We start from the raw sequence: 24,858 nt of genomic DNA on the forward strand, positions 1-24,858 counted from the left end.
GAGGGAGAGGGTGGGGGACTGAGGGAGAGGGTGGGGGACGGAGGGAGAGGGGAGAGGGTGGGGACTGGGGGAGAGGGGTGAGGGACGGAGGGAGAGGGGGAGAGGGGTGGGGACTGGGGGAGAGGGTGGGGGACGGAGGGAGAGGGGGAGAGGGTGGGGATTGAGGGAGAGGGGGAGAGGGTGGGGGACGGAGGGAGAGGGGGAAAGGGTGGGGACTGAGGGAGAGGGTGGGGGACGGAGGGAGAGGGGGAGAGGGTGGGGACTGAGGGAGACGGGGAGAGCGTGGGGGACGGAGGGAGACGGGGAGAGGGTGGGGGACGGAGGGAGACGGGGAGAGGGTGGGGGACGGAGGGAGACGGGGAGAGGGTGGGGGACGGAGGGAGACGGGGAGAGGGTGGGGGACGGAGGGAGACGGGGAGAGGGTGGGGGACGGAGGGAGACGGGGAGAGGGTGGGGACTGAGGGAGAGAGTGGGGGACGGAGGGAGACGGAGAGAGGGTGGGGGACTGAGGGAGACGGGGAGAGGGTGGGGGACGGAGGGAGACGGGGAGAGGGTGCGGACTGAGGGAGAGAGTGGGGGACGGAGGGAGACGGGGAGAGGGTGGGGGACGGAGGGAGAGGGGGAGAGGGTGGGGGACTGAGGGAGAGGGTGGGGGACGGAGGGAGAGGGTGGGGGACTGAGGGAGAGGGGGAGAGGGTGGGGACGGAGGGAGAGGGGGAGAGGGTGGGGACGGAGGGAGAGGGGGAGAGGGTGGGGGACGGAGGGAGAGGGGGAGAGGGTGGGGACGGAGGGAGAGGGGGAGAGGGTGGGGGACTGAGGGAGAGGGGGAGAGGGTGGGGGGACTGAGGGAGAGGGTGGGGGACGGAGGGCGAGGGGGAGAGGGTGGGGACTGGGGGAGAGGGTGGGGGACTGAGGGAGACGGGGAGAGGGTGGGGGACTGAGGGAGAGGGGGAGAGGGTGGGGGACTGAGGGAGAGGGTGGGGGACGGAGGGAGAGGGTGGGGGACGGAGGGAGAGGTTGGGGGACTGAGGGAGAGGGTGGGGGACGGAGGCAGAGGGGGAGAGGGTGGGGACTGGGGGAGAGGGTGAGGGACGGAGGGAGAGGGGGAGAGGGTGGGACTGGGGGAGAGGGGTGGGGGACGGAGGGAGAGGGGGAGAGGGTGGGGATTGAGGGAGAGGGGGAGAGGGTGGGGGACGGAGGGAGAGGGGGAGAGGGTGGGGACTGAGGGAGAGGGTGGGGGACGGAGGGAGAGGGGGAGAGGGTGGGGACTGAGGGAGACGGGGAGAGGGTGGGGGACGGAGGGAGACGGGGAGAGGGTGGGGGGACGGAGGGAGACGGGGAGAGGGTGGGGGACGGAGGGAGACGGGGAGAGGGTGGGGGACGGAGGGAGACGGGGAGAGGGTGGGGGACGGAGGGAGAAGGGGAGAGGGTGGGGGACGGAGGGAGACGGGGAGAGGGTGGGGGACGGAGGGAGTCGGGGAGAGGGTGGGGGACGGAGGGAGAGGGGGGAGAGGGTGGGGGACTGAGGGAGACGGGGGAGAGGGTGGGGGACTGAGGGAGAGGGTGGGGGACGGAGGAAGAGGGGGAGAGGGTGGGGACTGAGGGAGACGGGGAGAGGGTGGGGGACTGAGGGAGAGGGTGGGGGACGGAGGGAGAGGGGGAGAGGGTGTGGACTGAGGGAGAGGGGGAGAGGGTGGGGGACGGAGGGAGAGGGGGAGAGGGTGGGGGACGGAGGGAGAGGGTGGGGGACGGAGGGAGAGGGGGAAAGGGTGGGGGACGGAGGGAGAGGGGGAGAGGGTGGGGACGGAGGGAGAGGGGCAGAGGGTGGGGACTGGGGGAGACGGGGGGAGGGTGTGGACTGGGGGAGAGGGGGAGAGGGTGGGGGACTGGGGGAGATGGGGAGAGGGTGGGGGACTGAGGGAGACGGGGAGAGGGTGGGGGACTGAGGGAGACGGGGAGAGGGTGGGGGACTGAGGGAGAGGGGGAGAGGGTGGGGACGGAGGGAGAGGGGGAGAGGGGGAGAGGGTGGGGGACAGAGGGAGACGGGGAGAGGGTGGGGGACAGAGGGAAAGGGGGAGAGGGTGGGGATGGAGGGAGAGGGGGAGAGGGTGGGGACGGAGGGAGAGGGGGAGAGGGTGGGGGACTGAGGGAGAGAGGGAGAGGGTGGGGACTGAGGGAGAGGGGGAGAGGGTGGGGGACTGAGGGAGAGGGGGAGAGGGTGGGGGACGGAGGGAGAGGGGGAGAGGGTGGGGACTGGGGGAGAGGGTGGGGGACGGAGGGAGAGGGGAGAGGGGTGGGGACTGAGGGAGAGGGTGGGGGACGGAGGGAGAGGGGGAGAGGGTGGGGACTGGGGGAGAGGGTGGGGACTGAGGGAGACGGGGAGAGGGTGGGGGACTGAGGGAGAGGGGGAGAGGGTGGGTGACTGAGGGAGAGGGTGGGGGACGGAGGGAGAGGGGGAGAGGGTGGGGGACGGAGGGAGACGGGGAGAGGGTGGGGGACGGAGGGAGAGGGGGGAGAGGGTGGGGGACGGAGGGAGACGGGGAGAGGGTGGGGGACGGAGGGAGAGGGGGAGAGGGTGGGGGACTGGGGGAGACGGGGAGAGGGTGGGGGACTGGGGGAGAGGGTGGGGGACGGAGGGAGACGGGGAGAGGGTGGGGACTGAGGGAGACGGGGGAGAGGGTGGGGGACGGAGGGAGACGGGGGAGAGGGTGGGGGACGGAGGGAGAGGGGGGAGAGGGTGGGGGACGGAGGGAGAGTGGGGAGAGGGTGGGGGACGGAGGGAGAGGGGGAGAGGGTGGGGGACTGAGGGAGACGGGGGGAGGGTGTGGACTGAGGGAGAGGGGGAGAGGGTGGGGGACTGGGGGAGACGGGGAGAGGGTGGGGGACTGGGGGAGACGGGGAGAGGGTGGGGGACTGGGGGAGACGGGGAGAGGGTGGGGGACTGAGGGAGAGAGTGGGGGACGGAGGGAGACGGGGAGAGGGTGGGAGACGGAGGGAGAGGGGGAGAGGGTGGGGGACTGAGGTAGAGGGGGAGAGGGTGGGGGGACTGAGGGAGAGGGGGAGAGGGTGGGGGACGGAGTGAGACGGGGAGAGGGTGGGGGACGGAGGGAGAGGGGGAGAGGGTGGGGGACTGAGGGAGAGGGGGAGAGGGTGGGGGACTGAGGGAGAGGGGGAGAGGGTGGGGGACGGAGGGAGAGGGTGGGGGACGGAGGGAGACGGGGAGAGGGGTGGTGGACTGAGGGAGAGGGTGGGGGACGGAGGGAGAGGGTGGGGGACGGAGGGAGAGGGGGAGAGGGTGGGGACGGAGGGAGAGGGGGAGAGGGTGGGGACTGAGGGAGACGGGGAGAGGGTGGGAGACTGAGGGAGACGGGGAGAGGGTGGGGACTGAGGGAGACGGGGAGAGGGTGGGGGACGGAGGGAGACGGGGAGAGGGTGGGGACTGAGGGAGACGGGGAGAGGGTGGGGGACGGAGGGAGAGGGGGAGAGGGTGGGGGACGGAGGGAGAGGGGGAGAGGGTGGGGACTGAGGGAGACGGGGAGAGGGTGGGGACTGAGGGAGACGGGGAGAGGGTGGGGGACGGAGGGAGAGGGGGAGAGGGTGGGGGACTGAGGGAGAGGGTGGGGGACGGAGGGAGAGGGGGAGAAGGTGGGGGACGGAGGGAGAGGGGGAGAGGGTGGGGGACGGAGGGAGAGGGGGAGAGGGTGGGGGACGGAGGGAGACGGGGAGAGGGTGGGGGACAGAGGGAGAGGGGGAGAGGGTGGGGACGGAGGGAGAGGGGGAGAGGGTGGGGGACGGAGGGAGAGGGGGAGAGGGTGGGGGACTGAGGGAGAGGGGGAGAGGGTGGGGGACTGAGGGAGAGGGTGGGGGACGGAGGGAGACGGGGAGAGGGTGGTGGACTGAGGGAGAGGGTGGGGGACGGAGGGAGAGGGTGGGGGACGGAGGGAGAGGGTGGGGGACGGAGGGAGAGGGAGAGAGGGTGGGGGACTGAGGGAGAGGGGGAGAGGGTGGGGGACTGAGGGAGAGGGTGGGGGACGGAGGGAGACGGGGAGAGGGTGGGGGACTGAGGGAGAGGGTGGGGGACTGAGGGAGAGGGTGGGGGACGGAGGGAGAGGGTGGGGGACTGAGGGAGAGGGTGGGGGACGGAGGGAGAGGGGGAGAGGGTGGGGGACGGAGGGAGAGGGGGAGAGGGTGGGGACTGGGGGAGAGTGTGGGGGACGGAGGGAGAGGGGGAGAGGGTGGGGGACGGAGGGAGAGGGGGAGAGGGTGGGGATTGAGGGAGGGGGGGAGAGGGTGGGGGACGGAGGGAGAGGGGTAGAGGGTGGGGACTGAGGGAGAGGGTGGGGGACGGAGGGAGAGGGGGAGAGGGTGGGGACTGAGGGAGAGGGGGAGAGGGTGGGGGACGGAGGGAGAGGGGGAGAGGGTGGGGACTTAGGGAGACGGGGAGAGGGTGGGGGACGGAGGGAGAGGGTGGGGGACGGAGGGAGAGGGGGAGAGGGTGGGGACTGAGGGTGACGGGGAGAGGGTGGGGGACGGAGGGAGACGGGGAGAGGGTGGGGGACGGAGGGAGACGGGGAGAGGGTGGGGACGGAGGGAGACGGGGAGAGGGTGGGGACGGAAGGAGAGGGGGAGAGGGTGGGGGACGGAGGGAGAGGGGGAGTGGGTGGGGACTGAGGGAGAGGGTGGGGGACGGAGGGAGAGGGGGAGAGGGTGGGGACTGAGGGAGACGGGGAGAGGGTGGGGGACTGAGGGAGAGGGTGGGGGACGGAGGGAGAGGGGGAGAGGGTGGGGACTGAGGGAGACGGGGAGAGGGTGGGGGACTGAGGGAGAGGGGGAGAGGGTGTGGACTGAGGGAGAGGGGGAGAGGGTGTGGACTGAGGGAGAGGGGGAGAGGGTGGGGGACTGAGGGAGAGGGGGAGAGGGTGGGGGACTGAGGGAGACGGGGGGAGGGTGTGGACTGAGGGAGAGGGGGAGAGGGTGGGGGACTGGGGGAGACGGGGAGAGGGTGGGGGACTGGGGGAGACGGGGAGAGGGTGGGGGACTGAGGGAGACGGGGAGAGGGTGGGGGACGGAGGGAGACGGGGAGAGGGTGGGGGACGGAGGGAGACGGGGAGAGGGTGGGGGACGGAGGGAGACGGGGAGAGGGTGGGGGACGGAGGGAGACGGGGAGAGGGTGGGGGACGGAGGGAGTCGGGGAGAGGGTGGGGGACTGAGGGAGAGGGGGAGAGGGTGGGAGACTGAGGGAGACGGGGAGAGGGTGGGGACTGAGGGAGACGGCGAGAGGGTGGGGGACGGAGGGAGAGGGGGAGAGGGTGGGGGACGGAGGGAGAGGGGGAGAGGGTGGGGGACGGAGGGAGACGGGGAGAGGGTGGGGGACGGAGGGAGACGGGGAGAGGGTGGGGGACGGAGGGTGAGGGGGGAGAGGGTGGGGGACGGAGGGAGACGGGGAGAGGGTGGGGGACGGAGGGAGAGGGGGAGAGGGTGGGGGACGGAGGGAGAGGGGGAGAGGGTGGGGGACTGAGGGAGAGGGTGGGGGACGGAGGGAGAGGGGGAGAGGGTGGGGGACGGAGGGAGAGGGGGAGAGGGTGGGGACTGAGGGAGAGGGTGTGGACTGAGGGAGAGGGGGAGAGGGTGGGGGACTGGGGGAGATGGGGAGAGGGTGGGGGACTGGGGGAGATGGGGAGAGGGTGGGGGACTGAGGGAGACGGGGAGAGGGTGGGGGACGGTGGGAGAGGGGGAGAGGGTGGGGGACTGAGGGAGAGGGTCGGGGACGGAGGGAGAGGGGGAGAGGGTGGGGGACTGAGGGAGACGGGGAGAGGGTGGGGGACGGAGGGAGAGGGGGAGAGGGTGGGGGACTGGGGGAGAGGGGGAGAGGGTGGGGGACTGGGGGAGAGGGTGGGGGACGGAGGGAGACGGGGAGAGGGTGGGGGACGGAAGGAGACGGGGAGAGGGTGGGGGACTGAGGGAGAGGGGGAGAGGGTGGGGGACGGAGGGAGAGGGGGAGAGGGTGGGGACGGAGGGAGAGGGTGGGGGACGGAGGGAGAGGGGGAGAGGGTGGGGGACGGAAGGAGACGGGGAGAGGGTGGGGGACGGAGGGAGACGGGGAGAGGGTGGGGACTGAGGGAGAGGGTGGGGACGGAGGGAGAGGGTGGGGACGGAGGGAGAGGGTGGGGGACGGAGGGAGAGGGGGAGAGGGTGGTGGACGGAGGGAGACGGGGAGAGGGTGGGGGACGGAGGGAGACGGGGAGAGGGTAGGGGACTGAGGGAGACGGGGAGAGGGTGGGGGACTGGGGGAGAGGGGGAGGGTGGGGGACTGAGGGAGACGGGGAGAGGGTGGGGACTGAGGGAGACGGGGAGAGGGTGGGGGACGGAGGGACACGGGGAGAGGGTGGGGGACGGAGGGAGAGGGGGAGAGGGTGGGGACTGAGGGAGACGGGGAGAGGGTGGGGGACGGAGGGAGAGGGGGAGAGGGTGGGGGACGGAGTGAGAGGGGGAGAGGGTGGGGGACTGAGGGAGACGGGGAGAGGGTGGGGACTGAGGGAGACGGGGAGAGGGTGGGGGACTGAGGGAGACGGGGAGAGGGTGGGGGACGGAGGGACACGGGGAGAGGGTGGGGGACGGAGGGACACGGGGAGAGGGTGGGGGACGGAGGGAGAGGGTGGGCGACGGAGGGAGAGGGGGAGAGGGTGGGGGACTGAGGGAGACGGGGGAGAGGGTGGGGGACGGAGGGACACGGGGAGAGGGTGGGCGACGGAGGGAGAGGGGGAGAGGGTGGGGGACGGAGGGAGACGGGGAGAGGTGGGGACTGAGGGAGACGGGGAGAGGGTGGGGACTGAGGGAGACGGGGAGAGGGTGGGGGACGGAGGGAGAGGGGGAGAGTGTGGGGGACGGAGGGAGACGGGGAGAGGGTGGGGACTGAGGGAGACGGGGAGAGGGTGGGGGACGGAGGGACACGGGGAGAGGGTGGGGGACGGAGGGAGAGGGGGAGAGGGTGGGGACTGAGGGAGAGGGTGGGGGACGGAGGGAGACGGGGAGAGGGTGGGGACTGAGGGAGACGGGGAGAGGGTGGGGGACGGAGGGAGACGGGGAGAGGGTGGGGACTGAGGGAGACGGGGAGAGGGTGGGGGACGGAGGGAGACGGGGAGAGGGTGGGGGACGGAGGGAGAGGGGGAGAGGGTGGGGGACGGAGGGACACGGGGAGAGGGTGGGGGACTGAGGGAGACGGGGAGAGGGTGGGGGACAGAGGGAGAGGGGGAGTGGGTGGGGATTGAGGGAGAGGGGGAGAGGGCGCGGACTGGGGGAGACGGGGAGAGGGTGGGGGACTGGGGGAGAGGGGGAGAGGGTGGGGGACGGAGGGACACGGGGAGAGGGTGGGGGACTGAGGGAGACGGGGAGAGGGTGGGGGACTGAGGGAGACGGGGAGAGGGTGGGGGACGGAGGGAGAGGGGGAGAGGGTGGGGGACTGAGGGAGACGGGGAGAGGGTGGGGACTGAGGGAGACGGGGAGAGGGTGGGGGACGGAGGGAGAGGGGGAGAGGGTGGGGGACGGAGGGAGACGGGGAGATGGTGGGGACTGAGGGAGACGGGGAGAGGGTGGGGGACGGAGGGACACGGGGAGAGGGTGGGGACGGAGGGAGAGGGGGAGAGGGTGGGGACTGAGGGAGAGGGTGGGGGACGGAGGGAGACGGGGAGAGGGTGGGGATTGAGGGAGAGGGGGAGAGGGTGGGGGACGGAGGGAGAGGGGGAGAGGGTGGGGACTGAGGGAGAGGGTGGGGGACGGAGGGAGAGGGGGAGAGGGTGGGGACTGAGGGAGACGGGGAGAGGGTGGGGGACGGAGGGAGACGGGGAGAGGGTGGGGGACGGAGGGAGACGGGGAGAGGGTGGGGGACGGAGGGAGACGGGGAGAGGGTGGGGGACGGAGGGAGAAGGGGAGAGGGTGGGGGACGGAGGGAGACGGGGAGAGGGTGGGGGACGGAGGGAGTCGGGGAGAGGGTGGGGGACGGAGGGAGAGGGGGAGAGGGTGGGGGACTGAGGGAGACGGGGGAGAGGGTGGGGGACGGAGGGAGAGGGGGAGAGGGTGGGGGACGGAGGGAGAGGGGGAGAGGGTGGGGACTGAGGGAGACGGGGAGAGGGTGGGGGACGGAGGGAGACGGGGAGAGGGTGGGGGACGGAGGGAGACGGGGAGAGGGTGGGGGACGGAGGGAGAGGGGGAGAGGGTGGGGACTGAGGGAGACGGGGAGAGGGTGGGGACTGAGGGAGAGAGTGGGGGACGGAGGGAGAGAGGGAGAGGGTGGGGGACGGAGGGAGAGGGGGAGAGGGTGGGGGACGGAGGGAGAGGGGGAGAGGGTGGGGACTGAGGGAGACAGGGAGAGGGTGGGGGACGGAGGGAGACGGGGAGAGGGTGGGGGACGGAGGGAGACGGGGAGAGGGTGGGGGACGGAGGGAGAGGGGGAGAGGGTGGGGACTGAGGGAGACGGGGAGAGGGTGGGGGACGGAGGGAGAGGGGGAGAGGGTGGGGGACTGAGGGAGAGGGTGGGGGACGGAGGAAGAGGGGGAGAGGGTGGGGACTGAGGGAGACGGGGAGAGGGTGGGGGACTGAGGGAGAGGGTGGGGGACGGAGGGAGAGGGGGAGAGGGTGGGGGACGGAGGGAGAGGGGGAGAGGGTGGGGACTGAGGGAGACGGGGAGAGGGTGGGGGACGGAGGGAGAGGGGGAGAGGGTGGGGGACTGAGGGAGAGGGTGGGGGACGGAGGAAGAGGGGGAGAGGGTGGGGACTGAGGTAGACGGGGAGAGGGTGGGGGATTGAGGGAGAGGGTGGGGGACGGAGGGAGAGGGGGAGAGGGTGTGGACTGAGGGAGAGGGGGAGAGGGTGGGGGACGGAGGGAGAGGGGGAGAGGGTGGGGGACGGAGGGAGAGGGTGGGGGACGGAGGGAGAGGGGGAGAGGGTGGGGGACGGAGGGAGAGGGGGAGAGGGTGGGGACGGAGGGAGAGGGGCAGAGGGTGGGGACTGGGGGAGACGGGGGGAGGGTGTGGACTGAGGGAGAGGGGGAGAGGGTGGGGGACTGGGGGAGATGGGGAGAGGGTGGGGGACTGAGGGAGACGGGGAGAGGGTGGGGGACGGAGGGAGACGGGGAGAGGGTGGGGGACGGAGGGAGAGGGGGAGAGGGTGGGGACTGAGGGAGACGGGGAGAGGGTGGGGGACGGAGGGAGAGGGGGAGAGGGTGGGGACGGAGGGAGAGGGGGAGAGGGTGGGGACGGAGGGAGAGGGGGAGAGGGTGGGGGACTGAGGGAGAGAGGGAGAGGGTGGGGACTGAGGGAGAGGGGGAGAGGGTGGGGGACTGAGGGAGAGGGGGAGAGGGTGGGGGACGGAGGGAGAGGGGGAGAGGGTGGGGACTGGGGGAGAGGGTGGGGGACGGAGGGAGAGGGGGGAGAGGGTGGGGACTGAGGGAGAGGGTGGGGGACGGAGGGAGAGGGGGAGAGGGTGGGGACTGGGGGAGAGGGTGGGGGACTGAGGGAGACGGGGAGAGGGTGGGGGACTGAGGGAGAGGGGGAGAGGGTGGGGGACTGAGGGAGAGGGTGGGGGACGGAGGGAGAGGGGGAGAGGGTGGGGGACGGAGGGAGACGGGGAGAGGGTGGGGGACTGAGGGAGACGGGGGGAGGGTGTGGACTGAGGGAGAGGGGGAGAGGGTGGGGGACGGAGGGAGACGGGGAGAGGGTGGGGGACGGAGGGAGAGGGGGAGAGGGTGGGGGACTGGGGGAGACGGGGAGAGGGTGGGGGACTGGGGGAGAGGGTGGGGGACGGAGGGAGACGGGGAGAGGGTGGGGACTGAGGGAGACGGGGGAGAGGGTGGGGGACGGAGGGAGACGGGGGAGAGGGTGGGGGACGGAGGGAGAGGGGGGAGAGGGTGGGGGACGGAGGGAGAGGGGGAGAGGGTGGGGGACTGAGGGAGACGGGGGGAGGGTGTGGACTGAGGGAGAGGGGGAGAGGGTGGGGGACTGGGGGAGACGGGGAGAGGGTGGGGGACTGGGGGAGACGGGGAGAGGGTGGGGGACTGGGGGAGACGGGGAGAGGGTGGGGGACGGAGGGAGACGGGGAGAGGGTGGGGACTGAGGGCGAGAGTGGGGGACGGAGGGAGACGGGGAGAGGGTGGGAGACGGAGGGAGACGGGGAGAGGGTGGGGACTGAGGGAGACGGGGAGAGGGTGGGGGACGGAGGGAGACGGGGAGAGGGTGGGGACTGAGGGAGACGGGGAGAGGGTGGGGGACGGAGGGACACGGGGAGAGGGTGGGGACGGAGGGAGAGGGGGAGAGGGTGGGGACTGAGGGAGAGGGTGGGGGACGGATGGAGAGGGGGAGAGGGTGGGGGACTGAGGGAGACGGGGAGAGGGTGGGGGACTGGGGGAGGGGGGAGAGGGTGGGGGACTGAGGGAGACGGGGAGAGGGTGGGGGTCGGAGGGAGAGGGGGAGAGGGTGGGGGGACTGAGGGAGACGGGGAGAGGGTGGGGGACTGAGGGAGACGGGGAGAGGGTGGGGGACGGAGGGAGAGGGGGAGAGGGTGGGGGACGGAGGGACACGGGGAGAGGGTGGGGGACTGAGGGAGACGGGGAGAGGGTGGGGGACGGAGGGAGAGGGGGAGAGGGTGGGGATTGAGGGAGAGGGGGAGAGGGCGGGGACTGGGGGAGACGGGGAGAGGGTGGGGGACTGAGGGAGACGGGGAGAGGGTGGGGGACGGAGGGAGAGGGGGAGAGGGTGGGGGACGGAGGGAGAGGGGGAGAGGGTGGGGGACTGAGGGAGAGGGGGAGAGGGTGGGGGACGGAGGGAGAGGGGGAGAGGGTGGGGGACTGAGGGAGACGGGGAGAGGGTGGGGGACTGAGGGAGACGGGGAGAGGGTGGGGGACGGAGGGAGAGGGGGAGAGGGTGGGGGACGGAGGGACACGGGGAGAGGGTGGGGGACTGAGGGAGACGGGGAGAGGGTGGGGGACGGAGGGAGAGGGGGAGAGGGTGGGGATTGAGGGAGAGGGGGAGAGGGCGGGGACTGGGGGAGACGGGGAGAGGGTGGGGGACTGGGGGAGAGGGGGAGAGGGTGGGGGACGGAGGGAGAGGGTGGGGGACTGAGGGAGAGGGGGAGAGGGTGGGGGACGGAGGGAGAGGGGGAGAGGGTGGGGGACGGAGGGAGAGGGGGAGAGGGTGGGGGACTGAGGGAGAGGGGGAGAGGGTGGGGACTGAGGGAGAGGGTGGGGACTGAGGGAGAGGGGGAGAGGGTGGGGACTGGGGGAGAGGGCGGGGACTGGGGGAGACGGGGAGAGGGTGGGGACTGAGGGAGACGGGGAGAGGGTGGGGGACGGAGGGAGACGGGGAGAGGGTGGGGGACGGAGGGAGAGGGGGAGAGGGTGGGGACTGAGGGAGACGGGGGGAGGGTGTGGACTGAGGGAGAGGGGGAGAGGGTGGGGGACGGAGGGAGACGGGGAGAGGGTGGGGGACGGAGGGAGAGGGGGAGAGGGTGGGGGACTGGGGGAGACGGGGAGAGGGTGGGGGACTGGGGGAGAGGGTGGGGGACGGAGGGAGACGGGGAGAGGGTGGGGACTGAGGGAGACGGGGGAGAGGGTGGGGGACGGAGGGAGACGGGGGAGAGGGTGGGGGACGGAGGGAGAGGGGGGAGAGGGTGGGGGACGGAGGGAGAGGGGGAGAGGGTGGGGGACTGAGGGAGACGGGGGGAGGGTGTGGACTGAGGGAGAGGGGGAGAGGGTGGGGGACTGGGGGAGACGGGGAGAGGGTGGGGGACTGGGGGAGACGGGGAGAGGGTGGGGGACTGGGGGAGACGGGGAGAGGGTGGGGGACGGAGGGAGACGGGGAGAGGGTGGGGACTGAGGGCGAGAGTGGGGGACGGAGGGAGACGGGGAGAGGGTGGGAGACGGAGGGAGACGGGGAGAGGGTGGGGACTGAGGGAGACGGGGAGAGGGTGGGGGACGGAGGGAGACGGGGAGAGGGTGGGGACTGAGGGAGACGGGGAGAGGGTGGGGGACGGAGGGACACGGGGAGAGGGTGGGGACGGAGGGAGAGGGGGAGAGGGTGGGGACTGAGGGAGAGGGTGGGGGACGGATGGAGAGGGGGAGAGGGTGGGGGACTGAGGGAGACGGGGAGAGGGTGGGGGACTGGGGGAGGGGGGAGAGGGTGGGGGACTGAGGGAGACGGGGAGAGGGTGGGGGTCGGAGGGAGAGGGGGAGAGGGTGGGGGACTGAGGGAGACGGGGAGAGGGTGGGGGACTGAGGGAGACGGGGAGAGGGTGGGGGACGGAGGGAGAGGGGGAGAGGGTGGGGGACGGAGGGACACGGGGAGAGGGTGGGGGACTGAGGGAGACGGGGAGAGGGTGGGGGACGGAGGGAGAGGGGGAGAGGGTGGGGATTGAGGGAGAGGGGGAGAGGGCGGGGACTGGGGGAGACGGGGAGAGGGTGGGGGACTGAGGGAGACGGGGAGAGGGTGGGGGACGGAGGGAGAGGGGGAGAGGGTGGGGGACTGAGGGAGAGGGGGAGAGGGTGGGGGACGGAGGGAGAGGGGGAGAGGGTGGGGGACTGAGGGAGACGGGGAGAGGGTGGGGGACTGAGGGAGACGGGGAGAGGGTGGGGGACGGAGGGAGAGGGGGAGAGGGTGGGGGACGGAGGGACACGGGGAGAGGGTGGGGGACTGAGGGAGACGGGGAGAGGGTGGGGGACGGAGGGAGAGGGGGAGAGGGTGGGGATTGAGGGAGAGGGGGAGAGGGCGGGGACTGGGGGAGACGGGGAGAGGGTGGGGGACTGGGGGAGAGGGGGAGAGGGTGGGGGACGGAGGGAGAGGGTGGGGGACTGAGGGAGAGGGGGAGAGGGTGGGGGACGGAGGGAGAGGGGGAGAGGGTGGGGGACGGAGGGAGAGGGGGAGAGGGTGGGGGACTGAGGGAGAGGGGGAGAGGGTGGGGACTGAGGGAGAGGGTGGGGACTGAGGGAGAGGGGGAGAGGGTGGGGACTGGGGGAGAGGGCGGGGACTGGGGGAGACGGGGAGAGGGTGGGGACTGAGGGAGACGGGGAGAGGGTGGGGGACGGAGGGAGACGGGGAGAGGGTGGGGGACGGAGGGAGAGGGGGAGAGGGTGGGGACTGAGGGAGAGGGGGAGAGGGCGGGGACTGGGGGAGACGGGGAGAGGGTGGGGACTGAGGGAGACGGGGAGAGGGTGGGGGACGGAGGGAGACGGGGAGAGGGTGGGGGACGGAGGGAGAGAGTGGGGGACTGGGGGAGATGGGGAGAGGGTGGGGGACTGAGGGAGACGGGGTTGAGGGTGGGGACTGAGGGAGACGGGGAGAGGGTGGCGACTGAGGGAGACGGGGAGAGGGTGGGGGACGGAGGGAGATGGGGAGAGGGTGGGGGACTGAGGGAGAGAGTGGGGGACTGGGGGAGTTGGGGAGAGGGTGGGGGACTGAGGGAGACGGCGTTGAGGGTGGGGACTGAGGGAGACGGGGAGAGGGTGGGGACTGAGGGAGACGGGGAGAGGGTGGGGGACGGAGGGAGAGGGGGAGAGGGTGGGGGACGGAGGGAGACGGGGAGAGGGTGGGGACTGAGGGAGACGGGGAGAGGGTGGGGGACGGAGGGAGACGGGGAGAGGGTGGGGGACTGAGGGAGAGGGGGAGAGGGTGGGGGACTGAGGGAGAGGGGGAGAGGGTGGGGGACTGAGGGAGAGGGGGAGAGGGTGGGGGACGGAGGGAGAGGGGGAGAGGGTGGGGGACGGAGGGACACGGGGAGAGGGTGGGGGACTGAGGGAGACGGGGAGAGGGTGGGGGACGGAGGGAGAGGGGGAGAGGGTGGGGATTGAGGGAGAGGGGGAGAGGGCGGGGACTGGGGGAGACGGGGAGAGGGTGGGGGACTGGGGGAGAGGGGGAGAGGGTGGGGGACGGAGGGAGAGGGTGGGGGACTGAGGGAGAGGGGGAGAGGGTGGGGGACGGAGGGAGAGGGGGAGAGGGTGGGGGACTGAGGGAGAGGGGGAGAGGGTGGGGGACTGAGGGAGAGGGGGAGAGGGTGGGGACTGAGGGAGAGGGTGGGGACTGAGGGAGAGGGGGAGAGGGTGGGGACTGGGGGAGAGGGCGGGGACTGGGGGAGACGGGGAGAGGGTGGGGACTGAGGGAGACGGGGAGAGGGTGGGGGACGGAGGGAGACGGGGAGAGGGTGGGGGACGGAGGGAGAGGGGGAGAGGGTGGGGACTGAGGGAGAGGGTGGGGACTGAGGGAGAGGGGGAGAGGGTGGGGACTGGGGGAGAGGGCGGGGACTGGGGGAGACGGGGAGAGGGTGGGGACTGAGGGAGACGGGGAGAGGGTGGGGGACGGAGGGAGACGGGGAGAGGGTGGGGGACGGAGGGAGAGAGTGGGGGACTGGGGGAGATGGGGAGAGGGTGGGGGACTGAGGGAGACGGGGTTGAGGGTGGGGACTGAGGGAGACGGGGAGAGGGTGGCGACTGAGGGAGACGGGGAGAGGGTGGGGGACGGAGGGAGACGGGGAGAGGGTGGGGGACTGAGGGAGAGAGTGGGGGACTGGGGGAGTTGGGGAGAGGGTGGGGGACTGAGGGAGACGGCGTTGAGGGTGGGGACTGAGGGAGACGGGGAGAGGGTGGGGACTGAGGGAGACGGGGAGAGGGTGGGGGACGGAGGGAGAGGGGGAGAGGGTGGGGGACGGAGGGAGACGGGGAGAGGGTGGGGACTGAGGGAGACGGGGAGAGGGTGGGGGACGGAGGGAGACGGGGAGAGGGTGGGGGACTGAGGGAGAGGGGGAGAGGGTGGGGGACTGAGGGAGAGGGGGAGAGGGTGGGGGACTGAGGGAGAGGGGGAGAGGGTGGGGACTAAGGGAGAGGGGGAGAGACAGTGGGGATTGAGGGATGAGGTTGAGGACGGTGAGGATTGAGGGAATTGAGGTGGGGTTGGGTGGATGGAGGGATTGAGGGATATGATTGGAGGTGGATGAATATTCTGTGAATCCTGACCTTCCAGATCCCGGAAGGCTGAAGGGTCGGTGAATTTTCCTTCCACAAGAATGGCCAGAATTCTCTGGTGGCTGCTCAGCAGCTGACTGTAGAAAGTACTGCAAATAGATGAAGGGGTTCGATCCATGGTCCCACAGATAAAGATAAGGCACTGCAACACAGGACAGACCTGTCAGAGACATCAACAGCAGCACCACAACCTCCCAAACACAGACAGGACTTAGTGAAACATAGAGGTAACCAGTGTATCTAACACACCCCGGTCCCAGAGAGAGGGGGGAAAGGACAGTGTATCTAACACACCCCGGTCCCAGAGAGAGAGAGAGAGAGAGAGAGGGGGGAAAGGACAGTGTATCTAACACACCCCGGTCCCAGAGAGAGAGAGAGAGAGGGGGGAAAGGACAGTGTATCTAACACACCCCGGTCCCAGAGAGAGAGAGAGAGGGGGGAAAGGACAGTATATCTAACACACCCCGGTCCCAGAGAGAGAGAGAGAGAGAGGGGGGAAAGGACAGTGTATCTAACACACCCCGGTCCCAGAGAGAGAGAGAGAGGGGGGAAAGGACAGTGTATCTAACACACCCCGGTCCCAGAGAGAGAGAGAGAGGGGGGAAAGGACAGTGTATCTAACACACCCCGGTCCCAGAGAGAGAGAGGGGGAAAAGGACAGTGTATCTAACACACCCCGGTCCCAGAGAGAGAGAGAGAGGGGGGGGAAAGGACAGTGTATCTAACACACCCCGGTCCCAGAGAGAGAGAGAGAGGGGGGGGAAAGGACAGTGTATCTAACACACCCCGGTCCCAGAGAGAGAGGGGGGAAAGGACAGTGTATCTAACACACCCCGGTCCCAGAGAGAGAGAGGGGGAAAGGACAGTGTATCTAACACACCCCGGTCCCAGAGAGAGAGGGGGGAAAGGACAGTGTATCTAACACACCCCGGTCCCAGAGAGAGGGGGGGGAAAGGACAGTGTATCTAACACACCCCGGTCCCAGAGAGAGAGAGGGGGGAAAGGACAGTGTATCTAACACACCCCGGTCCCAGAGAGAGGGGGGGGGGGAAGGACAGTGTATCTAACACACCCCGGTCCCAGAGAGAGAGAGAGGGGGGGGGAAAGCACAGTGTATCTAACACACCCCGGTCCCAGAGAGAGAGGGGGGGGAAAGGACAGTGTATCTAACACACCCCGGTCCCAGAGAGAGAGGGGGGGGAAAGGACAGTGTATCTAACACACCCCGGTCCCAGAGAGAGAGGGGGAAAGGACAGTGTATCTAACACACCCCAGTCCCAGAGAGAGAGAGAGAGACAGCGGGGGGAAAAGGACAGTGTATCTAACACACCCCGGTCCCAGAGAGAGGGGGGGGAAAGGACAGTGTATCTAACACACCCCGGTCCCAGAGAGAGAGAGGGGGAAAGGACAGTGTATCTAACACACCCCGGTCCCAGAGTGAGAGAGAGAGGGGGGGGAAAGGACAGTTATCTAACACACCCCGGTCCCAGAGAGAGAGAGAGAGGGGGGGGAAAGGACAGTGTATCTAACACACCCCGGTCCCAGAGAGAGAGAGGGGGGAAAGGACAGTGTATCTAACACACCCCGGTCCCAGAGAGAGAGGGGGGAAAGGACAGTGTATCTAACACACCCCGATCCCAGAGAGAGAGAGAGGGGGGAAAGGACAGTGTATCTAACACACCCCGGTCCCAGAGAGAGAGAGAGAGGGGGGGGAAACGACAGTGTATCTAACACACCCCAGTCCCAGAGAGAGAGGGGGGGGAAAGGACAGTGTATCTAACACACCCCGGTCCCAGAGAGAGAGAGGGGGGAAAGGACAGTGTGTCTAACACACCCCAGTCCCACAGAGAGAGGGGAAAGGACAGTGTATCTAACACACCCCGGTCCCAGAGAGAGAGAGAGAGGGGGGGGAAAGAACAGTGTATCTAACACACCCCGGTCCCAGAGAGCGAGAGAGAGAGAGAGAGGGGGGAAAGGACAGTGTATCTAACACACCCACGTCCCAGAGAGAGAGAGAGAGGGGAAAGGACAGTGTATCTAACACACCCCGGTCCCAGAGAGAGAGAGGGGGAAAAGGACAGTGTATCTAACACACCCCGGTCCCAGAGAGAGAGAGAGAGGGGGGGGAAAGGACAGTGTATCTAACACACCCCGGTCCCAGAGAGAGAGAGAGAGGGGGGGAAAGGACAGTGTATCTAACACACCCCGGTCCCAGAGAGAGAGGGGGGAAAGGACAGTGTATCTAACACACCCCGGTCCCAGAGAGAGAGAGGGGGAAAGGACAGTGTATCTAACACACCCCGGTCCCAGAGAGAGAGGGGGGAAAGGACAGTGTATCTAACACACCCCGGTCCCAGAGAGAGGGGGGGGAAAGGACAGTGTATCTAACACACCCCGGTCCCAGAGGGAGAGAGAGAGGGGGGGGAAAGGACAGTGTATCTAACACACCCCGGTCCCAGAGAGAGAGGGGGGAAAGGACAGTGTGTCTAACACACCCTGGTCCCAGAGAGAGAGAGAGGGGGGAAAGGACAGTGTATCTAACACACCCTGGTCCCAGAGAGAGAGAGGGGAAAGGACAGTGTATCTAACACACCCCGGTCCCAGAGAGAGAGGGGGGGGGAAAGGACAGTGTATCTAACACACCCCGGTCCCAGAGAGAGAGAGAGGGGAAAGGACAGTGTATCTAACACACCCCGGTCCCAGAGAGAGAGAGGGGGGAAAGGACAGTGTATCTAACACACCCCTGTCCCAGAGAGAGAGAGGGGGGAAAGGACAGTGTATCTAACACACCCCGGTCCCAGACAGAGAGGGGGGGGAAAGGACAGTGTATCTAACACACCCCAGTCCCAGAGAGAGAGAGGGGGGAAAGGACAGTGTATCTAACACACCCCAGTCCCAGAGAGAGAGCGGGGAAAGGACAGTGTATCTAACACACCCCGGTCCCAGAGAGAGAGGGGGGAAAGGACAGTGTATCTAACACACCCCAGTCCCAGAGAGAGAGGGGGGAAAGGACAGTGTATCTAACACACCCCGGTCCCAGAGAGAGAGAGAGAGGGGGGGAAAGGACAGTGTATCTAACACACCCCGGTCCCAGAGAGAGAGGGGGGAAAGGACAGTGTATCTAACACACCCCGGTCCCAGAGAGAGAGAGGGGGCAAAGGACAGTGTATCTAACACACCCCGGTCCCCGAGAGAGACGGGAAAGGACAGTGTATCTAACACACCCCAGTCCCAGAGAGAGAGGGGGGGAAAGGACAGTGTATCTAACACACCCCGGTCCCAGAGAGAGAGAGAGGGGGGAAAGGACAGTGTATCTAACACACCCCGGTCGCAGAGAGAGAGAGAGGGGGGAAAGGACAGTGTATCTAACACACCCCGGTCCCAGAGTGAGACGGGGGGAAAGGACAGTGTATCTAACACACCCCGGTCCCAGAGAGAGAGAGAGGGGGGAAAGGACAGTGTATCTAACACACCCCGGTCCCAGAGAGAGAGGGGGGAAAGGACAGTGTATCTTACACACCCCGGTCCCAGAGAGAGAGAGGGGGGAAAGGACAGTGTATCTAACACACCCCGGTCCCAGAGAGAGGGGGGGGAAAGGACAGTGTATCTAACACACCCCGGTCCCAGAGAGAGAGGGGGGAAAGGACAGTGTATCTAACACACCCCGGTCCCAGAGAGAGAGGGGGGAAAGGACAGTGTATCTAACACACCCCGGTCCCAGAGAGAGAGGGGGAAAGGACAGTGTATCTAACACACCCACGTCCCAGACAGAGAGGGGAAAGGACAGTGTATCTAACACACCCCAGTCCCAGAGAGAGAGAGGGGGGGAAAGGACAGTGTATCTAACACACCCCGGTCCCAGAGAGAGAGGGGGAAAGGACAGTGTATCTAACACACCACGGTCCCAGAGAGAGAGAGAGGGGAAAGGACAGTGTATCTATCACACCCCGGTCCCAGAGAGAGGGGGGGGAAAGGACAGTGTATCTAACACACCCCGGTCCCAGAGAGAGAGGGGGGGGAAAGGACAGTGTATCTAACACACCCCGGTCCCAGAGAGAGAGAGGGGAAAGGACAGTGTATCTATCACACCCCGGTCCCAGAGAGAGGGGGGGGAAAGGACAGTGTATCTAACACACCCCGGTCCCAGAGAGAGAGGGGGGGGAAAGGACAGTGTATCTAACACACCCCGGTCCCAGAGAGAGAGGGGGGAAAGGACAGTGTATCTAACACACCCCGGTCCCAGAGAGAGGGGGGGGAAAGGACAGTGTATCTAACACACCCCGGTCCCAGAGAGAGAGAGAGAGGGGGAAAGGACAGTGTATCTAACACACCCCGGTCCCAGAGAGAGGGGGGGGAAAGGACAGTGTATCTAACACACCCCGGTCGCAGAGAGAGAGATGGGGGAAAGGACAGTGTATCTAACACACCCCGGTCCCAGAGAGAGAGACGGGCTAAAGGACAGTGTATCTAACACACCCCGGTCCCAGAGAGAGAGGGGGAAAGGACAGTGTATCTAACACACCCCGGTCCCAGAGAGAGAGATGGGGGGGGGGAAAGGACAGTGTATCTAACACACCCCGGTCCCAGAGAGAGAGGGGGGAAAGGACAGTGTGTCTAACACACCCCGGTCCCAGAGAGAGGGGGTGGAAAGGACAGTGTACCTAACACACCCCGGTCCCAGAGAGAGAGGGGGAAAAGGACAGTGTATCTAACACACCCCGGTCCCAGAGAGAGAGAGGGGGTAAAGGACAGTGTATCTAACACACCCCGATCCCAGAGAGAGAGAGAGGGGGGAAAGGACAGTGTATCTAACACACCCCGGTCCCAGAGAGAGAGTGGGGGGAAAGGACAGTGTATCTAACACACCCCGGTCCCAGAGAGAGAGGGGGGGGGAAAGGACAGTGTATCTAACACACCCTGGTCCCAGAGAGAGAGGGGGGAAAGGACAGTGTGTCTAACACACCCCGGTCCCAGAGAGAGAGAGAGAGGGGGGGGAAACGACAGTGTATCTAACACACCCCAGTCCCAGAGAGAGAGAGGGGGGAAAGGACAGTGTATCTAACACACCCCGATCCCAGAGAGAGAGAGAGGGGGGAAAGGACAGTGTATCTAACACACCCCGGTCCCAGAGAGAGAGTGGGGGGAAAGGACAGTGTATCTAACACACCCCGGTCCCAGAGAGAGAGGGGGGGGAAAGGACAGTGTATCTAACACACCCTGGTCCCAGAGAGAGAGGGGGGAAAGGACAGTGTGTCTAACACACCCCGGTCCCAGAGAGAGAGAGAGAGGGGGGGGAAACGACAGTGTATCTAACACACCCCAGTCCCAGAGAGAGAGGGGGGGGAAAGGACAGTGTATCTAACACACCCCGGTCCCAGAGAGAGAGAGGGGGGAAAGGACAGTGTGTCTAACACACCCCAGTCCCACAGAGAGAGGGGAAAGGACAGTGTATCTAACACACCCCGGTCCCAGAGAGAGAGAGAGAGGGGGGGGAAAGAACAGTGTATCTAACACACCCCGGTCCCAGAGAGCGAGAGAGAGAGAGAGAGAGGGGAAAGGACAGTGTATCTAACACACCCTGGTCCCAGAGAGAGAGGGGGGGAAACGACAGTGGATCTAACACACCCTGGTCCCAGAGAGAGAGGGGGGAAAGGACAGTGTATCGAACAAACCCCGGTCCCAGAGAGAGAGGGGGGAAAGGACAGTGTGTCTAACACACCCCGGTCCCAGAGAGAGGGGGGAAAGGACAGTGTATCTAACACACCCTGGTCCCAGAGAGAGAGAGGGGAAAGGACAGTGTATCTAACACACCCCGGTCCCAGAGAGAGAGAGAGAGGGGAAAGGACAGTGTATCTAACACACCCCGGTCCCAGAGAGAGAGAGGGGGAAAAGGACAGTGTATCTAACACACCCCGGTCCCAGAGAGAGAGAGAGAGGGGGGGGAAAGGACAGTGTATCTAACACACCCCGGTCCCAGAGAGAGAGAGAGAGGAGGGGGAAAGGACAGTGTATCTAACACACCCCGGTCCCAGAGAGAGAGGGGGGAAAGGACAGTGTATCTAACACACCCCGGTCCCAGAGAGAGAGAGGGGGAAAGGACAGTGTATCTAACACACCCCGGTCCCAGAGAGAGAGGGGGGAAAGGACAGTGTATCTAACACACCCCGGTCCCAGAGAGAGGGGGGGGAAAGGACAGTGTATCTAACACACCCCGGTCCCAGAGGGAGAGAGGGGGGAAAGGACAGTGTATCTAACACACCCCGGTCCCAGAGAGAGGGGGGGGGGAAAGGACAGTGTATCTAACACACCCCGGTCCCAGAGAGAGAGAGAGAGGGGGGGGAAAGGACAGTGTATCTAACACACCCCGGTCCCAGAGAGAGACGGGGGGGGAAAGGACAGTGTATCTAACACACCCCGGTCCCAGAGAGAGAGAGGGGGAAAGGACAGTGTATCTAACACACCCCGGTCCCAGAGAGAGAGAGAGAGAGAGGGGGGGGAAAGGACAGTGTATCTAACACACCCCGGTCCCAGAGAGAGGGGGGGGAAAGGACAGTGTATCTAACACACCCCGGTCCCAGAGAGAGAGAGGGGAAAAGGACAGTGTATCTAACACACCCCGGTCCCAGAGAGAGAGAGATAGAGAGAGAGAGGGGGGAAAGGACAGTGTATCTAACACACCCCGGTCCCAGAGAGAGAGAGAGGGGGGGGAAAGGACAGTGTATCTAACACACCCCGGTCCCAGAGAGAGAGGGGGGAAAGGACAGTGTATCTAACACACCCCGGTCCCAGAGAGAGAGAGGGGGGAAAGGACAGTGTATCTAACACACCCCGGTCCCAGAGAGAGAGAGGGGGGAAAGGACAGTGTATCTAACACACCCCGGTCCCAGAGAGAGAGGGGGAAAAGGACAGTGTATCTAACACATCCCGGTCCCAGAGAGAGAGAGGGGGGAAAGGACAGTGTATCTCACACACCCCGGTTCCAGAGAGAGAGGGGGGAAAGGACAGTGTATCTAACACACCCCGGTCCCAGAGAGAGAGGGGGGAAAGGACAGTGTGTCTAACACACCCTGCTCCCAGAGAGAGAGAGAGGGGGGAAAGGACAGTGTATCTAACACACCCTGGTCCCAGAGAGAGAGAGGGGAAAGGACAGTGTATCTAACACACCCCGGTCCCAGAGAGAGAGGGGGGGGGAAAGGACAGTGTATCTAACACACCCCGGTCCCAGAGAGAGAGAGAGGGGAAAGGACAGTGTATCTAACACACCCCGGTCCCAGAGAGAGAGAGGGGGGAAAGGACAGTGTATCTAACACACCCCTGTCCCAGAGAGAGAGAGGGGGGAAAAGGACAGTGTATCTAACACACCCCGGTCCCAGACAGAGAGGGGGGGGAAAGGACAGTGTATCTAACACACCCCAGTCCCAGAGAGAGAGAGGGGGGAAAGGACAGTGTATCTAACACACCCCAGTCCCAGAGAGAGAGCGGGGAAAGGACAGTGTATCTAACACACCCCGGTCCCAGAGAGAGAGGGGGGAAAGGACAGTGTATCTAACACACCCCAGTCCCAGAGAGAGAGGGGGGAAAGGACAGTGTATCTAACACACCCCGGTCCCAGAGAGAGAGAGAGAGGGGGGGAAAGGACAGTGTATCTAACACACCCCGGTCCCAGAGAGAGAGGGGGGAAAGGACAGTGTATCTAACACACCCCGGTCCCAGAGAGAGAGAGGGGGGAAAGGACAGTGTATCTAACACACCCCGGTCCAAGAGAGAGAGAGAGAGGGGGAAAGGACAGTGTATCTAACACACCCCGGTCCCAGAGAGAGGGGGGGGAAAGGACAGTGTATCTAACACACCCCGGTCCCAGAGAGAGAGATGGGGGAAAGGACAGTGTATCTAACACACCCCGGTCCCAGAGAGAGAGACGGGCTAAAGGACAGTGTATCTAACACACCCCGGTCCCAGAGAGAGAGGGGGAAAGGACAGTGTATCTAACACACCCCGGTCCCAGAGAGAGAGAGAGGGGGGGGGGAAAGGACAGTGTATCTAACACACCCCGGTCCCAGAGAGAGAGGGGGGAAAGGACAGTGTGTCTAACACACCCCGGTCCCAGAGAGAGGGGGTGGAAAGGACAGTGTACCTAACACACCCCGGTCCCAGAGAGAGAGGGGGAAGAGGACAGTGTATCTAACACACCCCGGTCCCAGAGAGAGAGAGGGGGTAAAGGACAGTGTATCTAACACACCCCGGTCCCAGAGAGAGAGGGGGGGAAAGGACAGTGTATCTAACACACCCCGGTCCCAGAGAGAGGGGGGGGAAAGGACAGTGTATCTAACACACCCCGGTCCCAGAGAGAGGGGGGGGAAAGGACAGTGTATCTAACACACCCCGGTCCCAGAGAGAGAGAGGGGGGGGAAAGGACAGTGCATCTAACACACCCCGGTCCCAGAGAGAGAGAGGGGGGAAAGGACAGTGTATCTAACACACCCCGGTCCCAGAGAGAGAGAGGGGGTAAAGGACAGTGTATCTAACACACCCCGGTCCCAGAGAGAGAGGGGGGAAAGGACAGTGTATCTAACATACCCCGGTCCCAGAGAGAGAGGGGGGAAAGGACAGTGTATCTAACACACCCCAGTCCCAGAGAGAGAGGGGGGAAAGGACAGTGTATCTAACACACCCCGGTCCCAGAGAGAGAGAGGGGGGGGAAAAGGACAGTGTATCTAACACACCCCGGTCCCAGAGAGAGAGGGGGGGGAAAGGACAGTGTATCTAACATTCCCCGGTCCCAGAGAGAGATGGGGGAAAGGACAGTGTATCTAACACACCCCGGTCCCAGAGAGAGAGAGGGGAAAGGACAGTGTATCTAACACACCCCGGTCCCAGAGAGAGAGAGGGGAAAGGACAGTGTATCTAACACACCCCTGTCCCAGAGAGAGAGGGGGGAAAGGACAGTGTATCTATCACACCCCGGTCCCAGAGAGAGGGGGGGGAAAGGACAGTGTATCTAACACACCCCGGTCCCAGAGAGAGAGGGGGGGGAAAGGACAGTGTATCTAACACACCCCGGTCCCAGAGAGAGAGAGGGGAAAGGACAGTGTATCTATCACACCCCGGTCCCAGAGAGAGGGGGGGGAAAGGACAGTGTATCTAACACACCCCGGTCCCAGAGAGAGAGGGGGGGGAAAGGACAGTGTATCTAACACACCCCGGTCCCAGAGAGAGAGGGGGGAAAGGACAGTGTATCTAACACACCCCGGTCCCAGAGAGAGGGGGGGGAAAGGACAGTGTATCTAACACACCCCGGTCCCAGAGAGAGAGAGAGAGGGGGAAAGGACAGTGTATCTAACACACCCCGGTCCCAGAGAGAGGGGGGGGAAAGGACAGTGTATCTAACACACCCCGGTCGCAGAGAGAGAGATGGGGGAAAGGACAGTGTATCTAACACACCCCGGTCCCAGAGAGAGAGACGGGCTAAAGGACAGTGTATCTAACACACCCCGGTCCCAGAGAGAGAGGGGGAAAGGACAGTGTATCTAACACACCCCGGTCCCAGAGAGAGAGATGGGGGGGGGGAAAGGACAGTGTATCTAACACACCCCGGTCCCAGAGAGAGAGGGGGGAAAGGACAGTGTGTCTAACACACCCCGGTCCCAGAGAGAGGGGGTGGAAAGGACAGTGTACCTAACACACCCCGGTCCCAGAGAGAGAGGGGGAAAAGGACAGTGTATCTAACACACCCCGGTCCCAGAGAGAGAGAGGGGGTAAAGGACAGTGTATCTAACACACCCCGATCCCAGAGAGAGAGAGAGGGGGGAAAGGACAGTGTATCTAACACACCCCGGTCCCAGAGAGAGAGTGGGGGGAAAG

The 24,858-nt window shown here is 66.4% G+C and overlaps 1 protein-coding gene across 1 annotated transcript in view; it reads right to left on the reverse strand.

Annotated features, from left to right (window-relative positions):
• Positions 1–14,988: 14,988 nt before the first annotated feature.
• Positions 14,989–24,858, reverse strand: part of LOC140473812 (serine/threonine-protein kinase 36-like) — a gene marked incomplete at its 3' end in the record, with an annotated part of 48,109 nt that continues 38,239 nt past the window's right edge. Inside the window, exon 14 of the mRNA XM_072567639.1 lies at positions 14,989–15,139. Coding sequence (XP_072423740.1) covers positions 14,989–15,139 — 151 coding nt within the window. The remainder of the gene's footprint in view (positions 15,140–24,858) is intronic.

This window comes from Chiloscyllium punctatum, unplaced genomic scaffold (genome assembly GCF_047496795.1).
Source record: "Chiloscyllium punctatum isolate Juve2018m unplaced genomic scaffold, sChiPun1.3 scaffold_735, whole genome shotgun sequence".
NCBI lineage: Eukaryota > Metazoa > Chordata > Chondrichthyes > Orectolobiformes > Hemiscylliidae > Chiloscyllium > Chiloscyllium punctatum.